This window comes from Serinus canaria, chromosome 1, assembly GCF_022539315.1.
Source record: "Serinus canaria isolate serCan28SL12 chromosome 1, serCan2020, whole genome shotgun sequence".
NCBI lineage: Eukaryota > Metazoa > Chordata > Aves > Passeriformes > Fringillidae > Serinus > Serinus canaria.
In genome coordinates, this window is record NC_066313.1 from 112,509,211 (window position 1) to 112,526,995 (window position 17,785).

General features: G+C 45.3%; 1 protein-coding gene across 1 annotated transcript in view; it reads right to left on the minus strand.

Annotated features, from left to right (window-relative positions):
• Positions 1-17,785, minus strand: part of SIM2 (SIM bHLH transcription factor 2) — a 56,169-nt gene that overhangs the window by 34,387 nt on the left and 3,997 nt on the right. The window contains exons 2-3 of the mRNA XM_050976794.1: positions 12,874-12,956; positions 8,288-8,377 (exon numbers count right to left, since the gene is read on the minus strand). Coding sequence (XP_050832751.1) covers positions 8,288-8,377; positions 12,874-12,956 — 173 coding nt within the window. The remainder of the gene's footprint in view (positions 1-8,287; positions 8,378-12,873; positions 12,957-17,785) is intronic.

Here is a 17,785-nt window from a genome sequence, read left to right on the forward strand (position 1 = left end):
CCTGCAAATGTCCAGAGGTCAATATCATAAATATCCTGATCACCTACATTCAAAAAAAAATCTAAAAATTCTTCTGGTGGTGGACATTTCATTTTCAGAACATGACAAAATTTCCAGGGGGCATCACTCAAAAACCTCTTCTCATTATTTTATCTTTGAGGGTGATATTTTTTTTCCCTGAATGTTTTGCCCTTGGGATGAAAGAGCCATTTTTAGCAGAGAATTCCAAAGAAAAATTCCAAAACCAGAGAGAATTCATGGGTGGCTGTGTGTAAATTCTCAACAAACAAAAAAACCAAACAAATAAATAAATAAATGTGTGAATATATATATATATATATATTTTTTTTTTCCTATAAATATCTCTTCAATTCAGGGACTTCCTGACATAAAAAACCCCAGTCAAGCTGCCCAACCTCACCAGCTGTAGCTGATGCTTTTCTCTTAAAAAGCTGCAACTCATGGATGGCTCTTGCTTTTCCCAAACTCATCAGCTATTTTAACATGATTCCTCGTGGAAATGCACATTTTTCCGCAGGATCCCAAGGGTTGAAAGTCACAGTTTTATCCAGAATTTCATTTTTTTTGTCCTTTATGTTTAAAATTCAAGCCTGAACTCCTTTGTGCAGTAATGTCTGGTTTTCCTTGTTCTAAGCACTGGAAGGATTTTTATTCTGGTGGTTTTATTTGCAAGGCCAGGAAAATCAGCAGGAGGCAAAGGAGCAGCCCTGGCTGTGGGGGTTTGGGTGAATTTTGAGCGAGTTAGGGATGGAACCTCGGAGGTTTTTAGGTGATGGGATTTATTTTTCTTATCCCACCCAGGCAGGGAGGGTGAGCTCAGCTCACACCTTCACAGCACGGTTCAGAATGTCACCAAACCCTCAATGACAAGATTTTTTAAGGATTTATTGACCAACAAAACAAAGGATATTTATGGTTTTGACCCAATGCTTAAATATTTTGTTTTATGGACCCCTGGTACAGTGTGAGCTTTCTTAGCCACTCATGCCATGACACACAAACCTGCAGTGCTGCACTCTGAACTCCTTGTTTACCTCTGGAGTATTTCACAGAATTCCCAGAATTCCCAGAACCACCAGGTTGGAAGAGACCTTCGAGTCCAGCCCAGCCCCAACAGCCCAACTGAGCCCTGGCACCCAGTGCCACATGTTATTTTTTTGATACTTTTATATTTTAAAGATCTTAAACTCTAAAACTCTAAATTTTCCTCCACCTAACCTGTCCCTGCTTTAAACCCCAAACCCACATTCTCCCTTCCAGCCCCTCAGTCTGGGAGCCTTTCCCAAGGTCCCAGATCAAATCCTGGCTTTAATTCTCACCTCTGGCTCCCAGGCCCAGAGCTCTGAGAGTTCCCTGCACTTCAGATTCCAACAAGTGACCCCAAAATTGCCTTTCCAAACTGACTTTCAGCCATAAAACCACCAGCAAAGAGATGGGGGCTAAGGCAGAGCCAAAAAACCCAAACTTGGGTCCATGTTTTGGGGTCTCAGCCCCTGCTGGGCTCATTCAGCTCTCTCCCAGCCTGCAGTGAAACCCTGAAAAACACAGAAATTCTACAGCCCAATTCCTGGAGCTCAGGTTATTGAAGCAGTTTTTAATAGCTGAAAATACCAAATCTCAGCATTTCCTACTAACAGGGGCTTTATGAGCAACTCAGATTTATTTTATTTATTTTTTTTTCCCCCCCAGCCATGGAATGATTCATAATAAACACACAGGAGTAAGTGGATGGATTTTAGAGCAAATAATTGCATATTTTACCTCTCATGGATTCGTTGGATAAAAGCAAAATAAACTGCTGGAAAAAGTTCAGATATTTGTGGTGAAATATTTCAAGATTTATCAGAAGTCAAAGATAAGCCTGGCTCCCTCATGGATCCAGAAAACTGCTGGAATAAGCTCCAGACCTTCAAATTAAATTAAAATTTGTCTTTCCACATCATTGCCCCAGAGGATTTTCCTTTCTTTTTTGTGCCTTTGGACTCTGAGAAGGGAAAAAAAAAATGTTTGGGGAATTTGAAGCTGTTTGTTTTCCATGGAAAACAAAAAAAAAAAAGGCAAAAAAATAAATTGGCTGTGGCAAGGAGTCCAAGGCAGCTCATCCCTGGGCTGGGGCCAGCTGGGATGGGCTGGGAAGGCTCCTCCAGCAAAATTCACAATTTTCCTGCTCCAGCTGGGAGCAAATCAAACTCCAAAGCCACAAATGAAGTGGCAGGGCCGCAAATGAAGATGTAGATTTTTCAGGAACTCTGTTCCTGAGGCAGAGCCCTGCTTCAAAACAATCCCTAACGCTGGGTTTGAATTTATGGCTGGTTTAGCCAGCCTGGCTTTTCCTCAAGCTTTAATTTCTTCCTGCTGAAGTTCAATTCAGCCAGAAGATGAAGGCCACTGGAGCAGGCCTCCAAAAATAGTCTGCAAAATTCTCTTTAAATGGCTTTTTTTATTTAGCTGAACCATATATTTTTAAACAAATGGCACTGGAGCAGGAACTGGATGTGTGGGCGAGTTAATTGTCAAATTATTTCACAAAAAGGCCCCTCTGTGCCCAATCTCAAGGATTTTATTCCCAATCACCACCACTCTGCTCCCTGCTTGCTTTGGCTCCGGGAGGGCACTTGTTGGAAATGAAATGTGGAATTTATTTTCCATTATATTGGGGGTGAATTTCCTCCTCCTGCCCAAGCCCATTCTGGTTGATGGCCGGGACAGCAATCCCAGGATTTCCAGGGGAGTGGGAACAAGAACTCCTTTGGCAGGGGCAGCAATCCCAGGATTTCCAAGGGAGTGGGAACAAGAACTCCTTTGGCAGGGGCAGAAATCCCAGGATTTCCACAGGAGTGGGAACAAGAACTCCTTTGGCAGGGCAGCAATCCCAGGATTTCCACAGGAGTGGGAACAAGAATTCCTTTGGCAGGGCAGAATCCCAGGATTCCAAGGAGTGGGAACAAGAACTCCTTTGGCAGGGGCAGAAATCCCAGGATTTCCAGAGGAGTGGGAACAAGAAGTCCTTTGGAGGGGCAGCAATCCCAGGATTTCCAGAGTGGGAACAAGAATTCCTTTGGCAGGGGCAGCAATCCCAGGATTTCCAGAGAGTGGGAACAAGAACTCCTTTGGCAGAGGCAGCAATCCCAGGATTTCCACAGGAGTGGGAACAAGAACTCCTTTGGAGGGGCAGAAATCCCAGGATTTCCAGAGGAGTGGGAACAAGAACTCCTTTGGAGGGGCAGCAATCCCAGGATTTCCAGAGTGGGAACAAGAACTCCTTTGGCAGGGGCAGCAATCCCAGGATTTCCAGAGTGGGAACAAGAACTCCTTTGGAGGGGCAGCAATCCCAGGATTCCAGGGGAGTGGGAACAAGAATTCCATTGGTAGGGGCAGCAATCCCAGGATTTCCAGAGGAGTGGGAACAAGAACTCCTTTGGAGGGGCAGCAATCCCAGGATTTCCAGAGTGGGAACAAGAACTCCTTTGGAGGGGCAGCAATCCCAGGATTTCCAGAGTGGGAACAAGAACTCCTTTGGCAGGGCAGCAATCCCAGGATTTCCAGGGGAGTGGGAACAAGAACTCCTTTGGAGGGCAGAAATCCCAGGATTTCCAGAGGAGTGGGAACAAGAACTCCTTTGGCAGGGGCAGAAATCCCAGGATTTCCAGAGGAGTGGGAACAAGAACTCCTTTGGAGGGGCAGCAATCCCAGGATTTCCAGAGGAGTGGGAACAAGAACTCCTTTGGAGGGGCAGAAATCCCAGGATTTTCAGAGGAGTGGGAACAAGAATTCCTTTGGCAGGGGCAGCAATCCCAGGATTTCAGAGTGGGAAACAAGAACTCCTTTGGAGGGGCAGCAATCCCAGGATTTCCAGAGTGGGAACAAGAACTCCTTTGGCAGGGCAGAAATCCCAGGATTTCCAGAGTGGGAACAAGAACTCCTTTGGAGGCCCTGGGAGCTGACAGGAATTTCCCAGGATAAATGGATTTGCTTAAAGCCAAATTATCCCTTCCAAAAGAGAATTTTGAGGCAGAGGAAGAACAGATTGGTGGTAAATCAGGATGAAATTTTAGAAATAAATTGAAAATAAATTAAAGATTTTATTAATAAATACATTTTATCATGAAGCCCCTGTTCACTGTGAATTTTTGAGCTTTGAGAATCCCTCAAATTTCAAATCCCACAAATTCCAAGCTCGGTTGTTCCAAACCTCTGCTGAAGTGAAAATTTGGGATTTTGCTGATTAAAAATCCTTCAAAAAACAACTTGGCCAAACCTCCTGATTTTCCTCAGCACCTCTTGCCCTAAGAATTTATGGATATTTCCAGGCACATGGAATTCTGTCAGGGCAGCTGACCTGGAGGGATAAATGGGATTAAAACTTGTGGGACACTGCCAGTCCCCTCCTCCTACACGTGCCAAAGTCTGTCCAGTGTCCCACTGATCCCATAATTCTTTAACTCTCCCATATCAAGGGGTTAAGAATAAAATAAAATAAAATAAAATAAAATAAAATAAAAAATAAAATACAAATAAAATAAAAATAAATAAAATAAAAATACACAATAAAAATAAAAGTAACATAAACAAATAAAATCAAATAAAAAAAATAAATGACAATAAACATAAAAATAACACATAAAATCAAATAAAATAAAATAACAAGCAATAATAAAATAAATAAAATCAAAATACAATAAAATAAATTTAAAAAAATAAATATACCAAGACCTACAAGATCTGGTGGCTGGATATTCCTCCAAAAGATCAATTTCTGGGCAAGAATTGGAACATTTTGGGAGTAAATCATTCTGCAGGGCAGGGGATTTCTGCTGCAGGATGGGTGGGTGGGAATGCTCAGGGCTTTGGGATAATGGCACTGATGGCATGGAGGGATTTCAGCAGGGAAAATCCTGAATCCCTCAGGATTAAAAACTCAGGGTGGGAGAAAGGCAGGCTGAAAAACGAGCAGGAAAGAAGGGCCTTGAGGAGGGGAGTTTGTGTTCAGGCAAAGTGAGATGTGAGGGGATTTGAACAGGAGTGAAATGGTGTGAAACAGCTCAGACTGCCCCAGGACAGAGGGAACAAACAGATATTTTAAAAATTAACAGGTAAAAAATATCTTTGTGGTGGCTGTTTATTCCCACAATGAGTTGTTCTATGAGGGCCAGGGGTTTGGGAGTGGTTTTTGTGGGTTTCCATCCTTGCTTTCTCTAATTTCTCTCACAGCCACTCATTCCAATATCAGTTATAAACACACATCCAAACAATTCCACTTTTTTTTTTTTTTTTTTCCAATTAAAAACAATGATTTCTACAAAAGAATTAAATTACACAAATAATCCCCACCATTACAGCCCTCCCCTGTTTATGGAAATTTTCAAATTAACCAGAATTTTCCAGAATATTCTCCCCTCTCTCCCCTCCATCTCCTCTGCTGTTCAGGCTTCATTTCAGCTCATTTATTAATTTAGAAATGTTTGATTCCCATCTGAACCCTTCAGTTCTTTGCCCCTCTCATCCAGGGCCTGCTGAAATTAATGAGGAATTTTTTAAATGAGATTTTGGCAAACTTTGGGTCAGGTGCTACCAATGAATTCCAGTTACAAACAAAGCCATGGAAAGCCAATTTCTACTTTAATTTCAGCTTCTACAATAAATTTGCCCCTGTGCCTAAACCAAGAAGGCAAAAAAAAAATTAGAAATGTCCATCTAAGAGGAAAAAAAAAACCCATAAAACCCCTCAAGGTTCTGGTGCAGAACAGTAGTAAACTGAGTTTTATGAGTTCTATCACAACCATATAAAATGCTTTACTGAAAAGAGCACTGAGCTGGAAAAACTCAGGAAAAACTGCCCTGAATTCCTTGTGAACACTCATAAATCTGCCCCCCTTCTCCTTTTTTATTTTAGTTTTGTTATTATTTTTTTCCTCCCTCCTCCAGCACATTTACCATAAACCCCTTTTCCTGCCATTCTCGAGCAGCCTCAGTATCTGACACAATCTCAGACTGCCAGAGCCAAATCTGAGTTTTATTTCACTTAATTGTCAAATTATTTATTAAAAATCCCTTTTTGTGCCCACTCTAAGGATTTTCCCCTTTTATTTTATTTTCCCCTTCTCTTCAGCACATTTACATAACCCCCTTTTCTCTGCCAGTCCATGGGCACCCTCAGTGTCTACACACTCAGGACGCCAGAGCCAAATCTGAGTTTTATTTCAATTAATTGTCAAATTATTTATTAAAAAGCCCTTTTTGTGCCCACTCTGGAGGATTTTCCCTCAGTGTCTGACACAATCTCAGGCTGCCAGAGCCAAATCCTGAATTTTATTTCACTTAATTGTCAAATGATTTATTAAAAAGCCCTTTTTGTGCCCCCTTTAAAGGATTTTCCCTCAGTGTCTGAAACAATCTCAGGCTCCCAGAGCCAAATCCTGAATTTTATTTCAGTTATTTGTCAAATTATTTAATAAAAGTCCCTTTCTGTGCCCATTCTAAAGGATTTTTCCCCTTTGTTTTTTATTTTTTCCCCCTCCTCCAGCCCATTTTCCATAACCCCCAGTTCCACACCAGATTTCTCTGCCATCCACGGGCACCCTCAGTGTCTGACACAATCTCAGACTGCCAGAGCCAAATCTGACTTTAATTTCAGTTATTTGTCAAATTATTTAATAAAATCCCTTTCTGTGCCCTCTCTGAAGGATTTTCCCTCAGTGTCTGACACAATCTCAGGCTGCCAGAGTCAAATCTGAATTTTATTTCACTTAATTGTCAAATGATTTATTAAAAATCCCTTTCTGTGCCCATTCTAAAGGATTTTCCCCCTTTTATTTTTATTTTTCCCTCCTCTTCCAGCCCATTTACCATAAACAATGAGATTTCTGAGTTCCCCCACCAGATTTCTCTGGCCATCCACGGGCAACCTCAGTGTCTGACACAATCTCAGGCTGCCAGAACCAAATCTGACTTTAATTTCAGTTATTTGTCAATTATTTATAAAAATCCCTTATCGTGCCCACTCTAAGGATTTTCCCCTATTATTTTTATTTTTTCCTCCATCTTCCAGCACATTTACAATAACCCCCTTTTCTCTGCCATCCATGGGCACCCTCAGTGTCTGACACAATCTCAGGCTGCCAGAGCCAAATCTGAATTTTATTTCACTTAATTGTCAAATTATTTATTTAAAAACCCTTTCTGTGCCCATTCTAAAGGATTTTCCCCCTTTTATTTTTATTTTTCCCTCCTCTTCCAGCACATTTACCATAAACAATGAGATTTCTGAGTTCCACACCAGATTTCTCTGCCATCCACGGGCACCCTCAGTGTCTGACACAATCTCAGGCTGCCAGAGCCAAATCCTGAATTTTATTTCACTTAATTGTCAAATTATTTAATAAAAATCCCTTTCTGTGCCCACTCTAAAGGATTTTCCCCTTTTATTTTTATTTTTTCCTCCTCTTCCAGCACATTTACCATAAACCCCTTTTCCTGCCATTCTCGAGCACCCTCAGTGTCTGACACAATCTCAGGCTGCCAGAGCCAAATCTGACTTTTATTTCACTTAATTGTCAAATTATTTATTAAAAAGCCCTTTTTGTGCCCCCTTTAAAGGATTTTCCCCTTTTATTTTTATTTTTCCCTCCTCTTCCAGCCATTTACCATAAACAATGAGATTTCTGAGTTCCCCACCAGATTTCTCTGCCATCCACGGGCACCCTCAGTGTCTGACACAATCTCAGGCTGCCAGAGCCAAATCTGACTTTTATTTCACTTAATTGTCAAATTATTTATTAAAAAGCCCTTTTTGTGCCCCCTTTAAAGGATTTTCCCTCAGTGTCTGACACAATCTCAGGCTGCCAGAGCCAAATCTGACTTTTATTTCACTTAATTGTCAAATTATTTATTAAAAAGCCCTTTTTGTGCCCCCTTTAAAGGATTTTCCCTCAGTGTCTGACACAATCCCAGAGCCAAATCTGAGTTTTACCCCAGCCCTCTCTCCTGCCCTCCCTTGCCTTTCAGGCCCTGTAATTTACAATTCCATTTTATTTCTGGCCCTCCTCAGGTAACGAGGAGCAAAATCCAAGGAACAAGGACAGGGGTGAAGCCAGGGGGACGTGGTGGCAAGGAAAGGAAATTTGGGTCTTTTCCCAAAGCCTTTTTCAGGCAGGAAAAACCTTCAAACAGCCCTGAAAAACCAAAATTCTGGATAGAAAAGCAAGGCAGGGTCTGAATTTGAATTTTAGCAGGTTTTTTTTTGTGCTTTGGGTGTCAGAGCACATACCTGGGACAGGCCAAGGTGCACAGATGCTGTTTCAGAAATGTACATTATTTTGCCATCGGATGCCACGACGAAAACAAATCCATCCAAAGTCTGGAATAAAGAGAAATGCACGGGGTGAGAAGCAAGAAATCTGTTTAAAGCATTTACAGTGGGGAAAAAAATGGATTTTGGAGGGTGACTCCTGACTCCAACAGCAGCAAAGAGCAACGTTTAAGGAATGAAATGAAACGAAATGAAAAGAAAATGAAAATGGAAAATGAAAATGAAAATAAAATGAAAAATGAAAATGAAGAAAAGAAAATGAAAATGAAAATGAAAAGAAAATGAAAATGAAAATTGAGATACATAGACAATACAGATGACATAGATACATAGATAGTAAATATATAATGATATGAAATATAAAGAATAAAGTATAAATAAATATAAAAGAGAAAGATAACAATAGAATAGACAATAAAATAGTAAATATAAATATAAATAGAATCAGATAAATGATAAATCAAAGAGAGAATATACAGATATAGATATACAATATAAATTAAATAATAAATGTAATATAAATATAAATATAATATATATAAAATTAACAACAACATAATAGTAATAATGATAATAATGATAATGATAATTATAACGATAATGATGAGTAATAGATAAGAATAAGAAGTAAGAATAAGAATAATAAAAAATACAAAATAAAATAAAAATAAAATAAAAATTTATAATAATAATAATAATAATAAGAATAATAATAATAATAATAATAATAATAATAATAAATAATAATAATAATAATAATTCCAAGACCTACAAGATCTGGTGGCTGGATATTCCTCCAAAAGATCAATTTCTGGGCAAGAACTGGAACATTTTGGGAGTAAATAATTCTGCAGGGCAGGGGATTTCTGCTGCAGGATGGGTGGGTGGGAATGCTCAGGGCTTTGGGATAATGGCACTGATGGCATGGAGGGATTTCAGCAGGGAAAATCCTGAATCCCTCAGGATTAAAAACTCAGGGTGGGAGAAAGGCAGGCTGAAAAACGAGCAGGAAAGAAGGGCCTTGAGGAGGGGAGTTTGTGTTCAGGCAAAGTGAGATGTGAGGGGATTTGAACAGGAGTGAAATGGTGTGAAACAGCTCAGACTGCCCCAGGACAGAGGGAACAAACAGATATTTTAAATTTAGCAGGTTAAATAAAGTATTTGTGGTGGCTGTTTATTCCCAAAATGACTTTTTCTATGAGGGCCAGGGGTTTGGGAGTGGTTTTTGTGGGTTTTCCATCCTTTTATCTGATTTTGTTCCCTTCATCTCAGGGTCATTGTGAATCCACCTCATTCCCTGCAGCTGCAGCTTTGCTGCTGCAATTCCAGGGAATATTTTGCTGTTATCCAGGGCTTTTTTTTTTTAGTGTTCAGCCCAAATCCTGAGCTCTGTGGTGCTCAGGATGAGGTCAGGCCCTACCTGAGCCATTTTTAAGGCAGAACTGGCAGACCCAGCTGGCTGCTGGCTGCAGTTTATTTCACCACCAGCAGTGCTGAAATTTGGCTGCATTTCCAAGGAGGTGATTCTGGACAGAGAGCTCTGTGCTCTGCAATAGGAACTCCCAAAAAAAAGCAGAAAAATTCAAATGAATAAGCAGAAATATCTCTCTTTGAGTCTCAAAGGGAATTCACCTTCCAGGAAAATAAGAGAATTCAAGGCTGGCTGTGTGTAAATCATCTCTCCCTTCAATTTAGGGACTTTCTGACATTCAAAAAGCCCCAATCAAGCTGAGCAGCCAAAAGGAACAAGCCCAAACCTCCCTCTCTGAGTGTGATGAAGTTTTATCCTCTCAGCCTGCAAACCTCAGGCAGCACAAACCTGAGATCCAGCCCTACAAATTCCCCTTGGCAGGAGGGTGGCTGGGAGGAAAATGTTGCCTGTGTGAGGGAAAACTGAAGTTGGGGTCGGAGGTTTTATTTAGAGGAGAAAAGATAAAAAATGTGGCCAAGCTCAGCCAAAACTGGCCATGATTTGGATACAAAACCTCTCAGTTTGGCCCTCGATTTTTCAGTGCCCAATTTCAGGCATTTTAGTCAAAAATTCTTCGTTGTCCCCACGCAGCACAGAAAGCTTTGATCAACAGGTGACTCCCAGTGAATATTCCCACATGTGAACATCGCTGGAAAATATATTTGGAAGAGGAAAATAATTTTTACAGGACAGAAGTAAAACAACCACCTGTTTAAATCCATTTAAAGTCACTGAACTGGAAGAGAAGCAATGAAATCCTGTCCACTCCATGCCACCCCAATAAGAAAATATTCCAAATTATTCTCTGGCCTGCTAATGGCTCTACAGCAGATAATTCAAACCAGATCACTCTTTGCTATTTTTTTTAAAGCATAAATTAAATTTTGTAGAAATATTATAATGGGAAATAATTTATTGCAGTTTTAGCCGCGATTTTGCTTTAAACCCTGTGGCCTTGGAATTGCTTAACCCTTGAACAGTGAATAATTGTTTATTAATTGATCATTAATAAACTTGGCTCAGTGCTGCTGCTCCTGCAGCACATCCCAAAATTTCATGTTCAGGGAAGCGCAATGAAGCTGAAAATTCACATGGAAAATTTCAGTCTAAGAACCCTTTAACAATAAAAAAGGTTTGCAGTAAATGTGGGTTTATTAAAACCTTCAGCAGAAAGAACTGAACTGAAAAATGAGAGTTGCAGGTGGTCAGAATTTAATTGGTATAAATTCAATTAATGCCAGACAAAACAGGGAACAGCCAGGAGGAGGAGCAGCAACAGGGATTTCTACAACTGGGTCTGTATTTTAATATAGAAATTAAATTATCCTATGGATTATTATACACATCAGCATTTCCAGGTGGACTCGTCACCCTGCAACAGCTGAGAGGGCAGCAGCTACTTGAAATGAAATGAAATGAAATGAAATGAAATAAAAGGAAAAAAATAAAATAAAAATAAAATAAAATAAAATAAAATAAAAATAAAATAAAATAAAATAAAATAAAATAAAATAAAATAAATAAAATAAAATAAAATAAATAAAATAAAATAAAATAAAATAAAATAAAATAAAATAAAATAAAATAAAATAAATAAAATAAAATAAAATAAAATAAAATAAAATAAATAAAATAGATAAAATTCCAAGGCTGGAAAGGCCTCCCCAGGAGATCACTCTGAGCTCTGCCATTGCCTGGATGTTGTCAGTGCCTCCCAAAAATCTCCTTTTCCCCGCAGGGGAGCGGCCGATGCTCTGCGATCCCAAATAAAGAACGGCGCTCGTCATTCCCAAGGTCGGAGCGGCGGCACCGCGGCCGGGACAGAGATTTTCTCCTTTTCTGTCGGGATTTTATCCCCGGCCGAGCCCAAGGGTGAAAACAGCCCCAGCTCTGTCAGCGGAATTCACCGCCCACCAAAAACCCGCCCGCTGAACCATTCCGGTTTAATGGCTCTTTAAAATCGGGGGAGAAAACCGCGCTGCGTCTGGTTCACGTGATAAAATAATAATGGTAATAATAAAATAATATAATAATAAGAATAAGAATAATAATAATAAGAATAAGAATAAGAATGAATAAGAAGAATAAAAATAAGAATAATAGATAGTATAATTATTATTATTATTATTAGATTTATAGTATATATGTTGTTGTGTGTTGTTGTTGTTATTATTATTCTATTTTAATATATTACTATATATTTAATTAATTATAATTTTATTGATATATAATTAATTATATGATTATGATAATAAGTAATATTATAGTAGTATTAGTAGCATTATTATTATTAGTAGTAGTAGTATTTTATTATAGTTTTAAATATATACAAATAGATATAAATAAAATATATTATATAAATATAGAAATATAGAAAATATATACATATATAAATAGAAATAAAATAAAAAAAAACTTTAAATAAATAAATAAATAAGTAAATAAGTTAATAAATAAATAAATATACATACGTGTATATATGTGTGTGTGTGTGCGTGTGTATATATATATATATATATATATATATATATAGGGTTAAACGCAATTTTAATTTATTTTTTAAATCCCTCCTGCTGGTACCCTCGCCCTGGCTGCGACTTCCTAAACTCAGAATTCAGAGGAATCCCCGAGCAGAGCAGCGGGGTTGTGAACAGCGGGGGTTTGCAGGTGCTAAAATCCCGGGAGGTCCAACCCAGGTGTTGTCCCCTTCCAGGTGTCACCACCGGGGAACGCCGGTCCCCTCCCCCGGGGGCTCCCTGGGGACATCCCCGGCGCTTTTGGGGCGGTGCTGGAAACTTTTAGGGCTGGGAGAGCACAGAGGGGATGAGCGCCTCTTGCTTGGCCGGTACCAAAGGCGAAAAAGAATGAAATAATTGGAATAGAAGCGGTTTTCTGCTCTCCTGGCAGATGAAGGCTTCAGCCAGGCTGCTGTGGCGGTGCGAGAGGGGGAGGAGGAGGAGGAGGAGGAGAAGGAGGAGGAAAAGGAGGAGGAGGAGGAGGAGAAGGAGGAGGAGGAGGAGGAGGAGGAGGAGGAGAGGCAGCCGCTCATTCCCGGGTTTTCCATGCGCCCTACCTGAAGCAAGTGCGATCCGAGCTCCATGGCCACGTTATCCAAAGGGCCGATCCTGCTCGGCTGTCCCCAGGCGTCGCCCAGACCTACAAAAATCCCCAAGGGTTTGGTCAGAGCAGGAGCCCGAGCTGTGCCCCCTGCCCGTGCTGCCCCTCCTCCCGCGGTGGCAAAGGCTCAGTCCCTTCTCCACACAGCCTTTGGGGGGGAATTCTTATTTTGCTGGAGCGGAGCATCCCCACGGATGCGCTTTCCCCGAATTCCCCGCAGGGAATTCCTCCAGGGACGGGGCCACAGCCGCTGCCATCGCCCGCCGGGCCCGTCCCGTCCTTGCACCGTCCCTGTCCCTGTCCCTGTCCCTGTCCCTGTTCCTGTCCCTGTCCTTGTGAGGGGTCACCCCCGAGGTGGCCAAGGAGGAGGAGGAGGATGAGGAGGTTAAAGAGGGCCGGAGCTCGATTGGAGATAAACTGCCCCGATTTCAGCTGAGCACGGACGGGGCCGACAGAGCTTCGCCCTCAGGCCTCACCGAGCCCCGAGCCCACAGCCCGAGCCCAAACCCGGCCCCACAGCCCGAGCCCAAACCCGAGCCCACAGCCCGAGCCTAAACCCGATCCCACAGCCCGAGCCCAAACCCGAGCCCAAACCCGAGCCCACAGCCCGAGCCCAAACCCGACCCCACAGCCCGAGCCTAAACTCGACCCCCCAACCCGAGCCTTAACTCGACCCCACAGCCTGAGCCCACAGTCTGAGCCCACAGCCTGACACCAAACTCGACCCCATAGCCCGACCTCAAACCCGACCTCAAACCCGACCCCAAAACCGACCTTAAACCCGACCCTAAACCCGACCCCACAGCCCGAGCCCAAAGCCCGACCTCAAATCTGATCCCAAACCCAACCCCACAGCCTGAGCCCAAACCCAAGCCCAAACCCGATTCCACAGCCCGAGCCCACAGCCCGAGCCCACAACCTGACCCCAAACCCGAGCCCAAATTCGAGCTCAAACCCGAGCCCAAACCCGAGCCCAACCCAAGCCCAAACCCGAGCCCAGCCCGGGGCACTGGAGAGTTCCTGCTGGAGCTGCCTCGGGGTGAGGAGGGGCGGCGGGGCTGGGGCTCTGGTTGGGTTGGTTGGTTCATTTTCGCTTCCAGGGTAAAAAGGAGCCTTTCAGCAGCTCTTGGAGGAGCCTTTCAGCAGCTCCCGGAGGAGCCGAGGCCACCACGGTGCCATGCCGAGGGCTGGGCACTGCTGTGGCACTCGGTGGCATTGGGGTCACTGTCCCCAAGGGATGGAGGGGAAGGGAAGGATTCGACCGCATCAGTTTGGTGCCTCGTTTTTGGAGAGAAACAACAACCCTCGGCTTCGGGGAGGCCTCAAAACCCAAAAAGGGTTTTTTTGGCCTCTAGCCCTGGGTGATCCGGTGCTGCCAGCCTGGAATTCCGGCCCGTTTCGCTATGAAACGGAGCCCCGCGTTTTTCCCCCGGTGCCCTCTAGCCGCCCAGGGGCTTCCAAAGAAATCTCCTCTCTCCCGGCTGTGCCTCCCGAACGGGAGGGAAAACTGGCCGAAATTCCTGCCCTGAGCTCCAGCTCCGTGATTCCGGATCCGTTTGTGTTTTGGCCACTCAAACCCTGTCTGGGAATGACGGGGGGATTTCTCTCCACTCTTGGGGCAACCCTTGGGATGGGCAGGATCTCCCACTGGAGGAACACGATGCTTTTCCCGAGTTTTGATTCCCTTCCCGGCGCTTGGCTCCGTGTCCCGCTCCCTCCGGGAAAGCGCTCAGGAGCTTCCCATTCCAGGCAGGGGACACCGGGGACCTCTCCCGGCCTTGACCCCTTCTTTTCGCCGTCCCAAGGCAGCAGCAGCACCCAAAAGGAGGAGTTCGCATCCCCATTCCCGTCTCCCCAAATCCCGGGAATTGCCCGCGTTTTCCCGTGGGAAAGGGAAGAACACCTTCCCTGCTCCGAAAGAAGCGCTGGGAAATTTGTTCGGGAGAGCCAAACGAAAATTCGCGTTTTTCTCCGCCTTTTCCCAATTCTCCGTTTGGAAAAGGCTCCTAAACTTCCATAGACACGGCAAAAATTTCCTTTTTGCTGAAAGGCTTTTTTGTTTCTCTGGAGAAAAAGTTTGGGAATGGCGGAGTTATCCCGCGGTTTCTTTCCCGAGACGGCAACAAATGGAAACTCCAGAGTCTCTCCCTGTGCCGCGGGGTTTGCCTTTATTTCGATTTACTAATTACAAATTTCGAAATATGAGATTGCAAACCTACAAAGAGAGTCGCACACAGCGGCGTAAAAACTGCCCTGAGCTCTCCCATTCCCCAAGACGGAGCAGATTCATTCCCTGAGCTCTCACGAAACCCTTCAAGCACGAACCGGGTCTCTGCCCCACCCGTGCGAGACAATTCGCTCCGTCCTGTCTTTTCTCAGCATCCCAAAATCTGCACGAGTTTTGAAGTTCTTTCCTAGCCCGGAATAAAAAAATGCCACTTGCTCAGATTGGTTCCCTTCGGAATTTTAAATCGGAGTCGCAATCGCGAGCGCGCATCAAACGTAAACACGTTCGGTGGATCAGCCTGGCATTCGTCTGAGCTTATTTTAAAGCCGGCGATTTTATCATTTAATCCGCCAGCAGATCGCTTTAAAGGTGAAAACGAAACGAATAAAACTTTACATTCGAATAAGGGACTAGCGCCCATTAACTTCTCCTCCGAGAGATTTGCGAAGGCGCGTTCCTGTAAATGTAGGGATGCCATAGGCTGGGCCTGGCTGCTCCTTCCCGGCCGGGAAATAACTCCCAAATTCTCTCCCTGGCCTGGAGCGAGGCCAAAATCCCTGCGGATCCACAGCGAGCCTTTCTGCCCTGCTCCTGCGGGACGGGACTTGGCTGGGATGGGAGGCGATCCCTGTCTGGGGATGCTGCCGGGTGTCCCACTCGGGGTGGTTTGGAAGGGGACATTTCCAGATGTCCCCTCGCAGCAGGAATTACCCGGCCCCGAGAGAGAATTCCCAGCCAGCGGGCAGCGGCAGCATCCTCCCCGCAAACTCTGGGAACCCCGGTGGGGATGGCCCGGCCCCAGCGCGGCTCCTTTGCCGTGCCAGAGGCTCCGGGATCACCCAGATCCAGCGACCCGGGGGGATTCCGGCAGCGGGGAGCCCGGAGAGCCGGGGCTGGGCTCAGCGGCAGAGCCCGCCCGGCCCAGGGCGCCCGCGGGACGGTGACTCGCCAGTCCCAGGCTCAGCCTCCGCTTTTCTGGCACCACGCCGCAGCAGACACGGGCCAGATGAGCCTTTCTCCTGCTTTTCCTGCTGTTCGGACCGGGGTCTGTCCCCCCGGCAGGGCAGGACCGGGATGCCCGGCAGGGCGAACCGCCGGCCCCAAGCGCAGCTGTGCCCGCCGGACCCCTCCGGGCACCGGGAGGCACCTCCGGCTCCGACAGCTCCGGCCCGGAGTCTGAGGGGGTTTTAAACAAGCACCCCAAAATTCCTGATGCTTTTGCCGTTCAAAAACTGGGGGATTTTCGTACAAACGCGTCCCCCTCCCAGTGGCAAACACGGCCAAAATCCCCCTCCGTCCCTTTTGACATCTCTGGCTGTTTTTCAAAGTACCTCAGCACTCACTTTGTACCATTTGTACATTTCCCTGTTTCCAGGGAGCCAGCGGGGTGAGTGGAACTGTAATAAGATCTAGAAATATTTGGGAACAACTCCCACCTTTGCTCTCGGCGTACAGAAGTTCGTCCGCGCACACATTTGAAAGCCCGGTAGCTTTTCAGCTTGGGATTCTGCTAAAAGAATTACTCGGCGGTGTATTACGTTCAGTATCGGGTTGCCCTGTAACTTGGACTATTTCCTTTGTGTCTGCTGGGCTGTTCCCCGGAGCGCAAGGTCCTGCAGCCTTCACAAGGAACAAGGACAAACCCTGGGGGCTCGCCGCCAATTCTGCTTTTTGGGCTTTCCCCAGCGCGGTTGTGCCTCCCTCGGCCGGGAGAGCCCAGGGGACATTCCCGAGGGGAGGCCCCGGAGTTCCACGGAGCTTTGTGCCCCTGGTTGAGCTCCGAGGCTCCGCTGTCGCCCCGTGGGGAGGGGGAGAGGGCAGCGCTGACACGGAGCCCCGTCTGCAGCGGGGGCCGGGGGATCTCAGCCCCGACGGCTCCGCTGGATCCGGAGCCAGCGGGGAACACCCGGGCCTGGCCAGGGGAACCCCTGAGAGGGGGGAAACCCCCAGGTCAGGGGCGGTCTGGGAAGGAGCAGGGCCGGGCAGGGACGTGCTGGGCCGCCCGCTCCCCTCTGCGGGCTCAGCGCCGGGAAGGCGGCCGAGGGCTGGGCCGTGGGAAGGATGGGCGGAAAGATCAAGATTTTTATTTTATAAAAAATAAACTTAAAAAAAAAATTAAAGTATGAACTCCCAGGGAAAAAAAATGAAAAGAAAAAGAGTGGGGAAAAAATAATCTAACAAATTGCCCCCCAGGACACCCGCGCTAACCCCGCCGAGCCCAACCCACCAGGTCGTGCTAAGAGGCCCCAAAGCGGGCGTCCTACAGACAGGGAGGTCACGGACAAACCCACGGCAGTGACCCCCGCCCTTCCTTTCCCTTCCTCCCTCCCCTCCGGCCGGGAGAGACCGCAGCGACCCCGCCGCCCGTCCCCGCCCCGACCCCGCCGCCCGTCCCCGCACCGCGGGGCCACCGGCTCCGCCGCCTGGGAACGGCCCCGGGAAAAGCCTAAAAAAAGCACTTTTGTTTTAGTAAGACCTTTAATGTCACTATTAGTGGTTAGTACAATAGGGGCTGGCTTTCCAAAAAGGGATTACCCACGCCTCGCGCTTTATTTATTTGTTTAATTCATTAACGAACCTTTTCGGAGCGCGTGCGACCATCGGATGAAATGGCTGCGATTCGCCTTGATTTTCTTAAAAT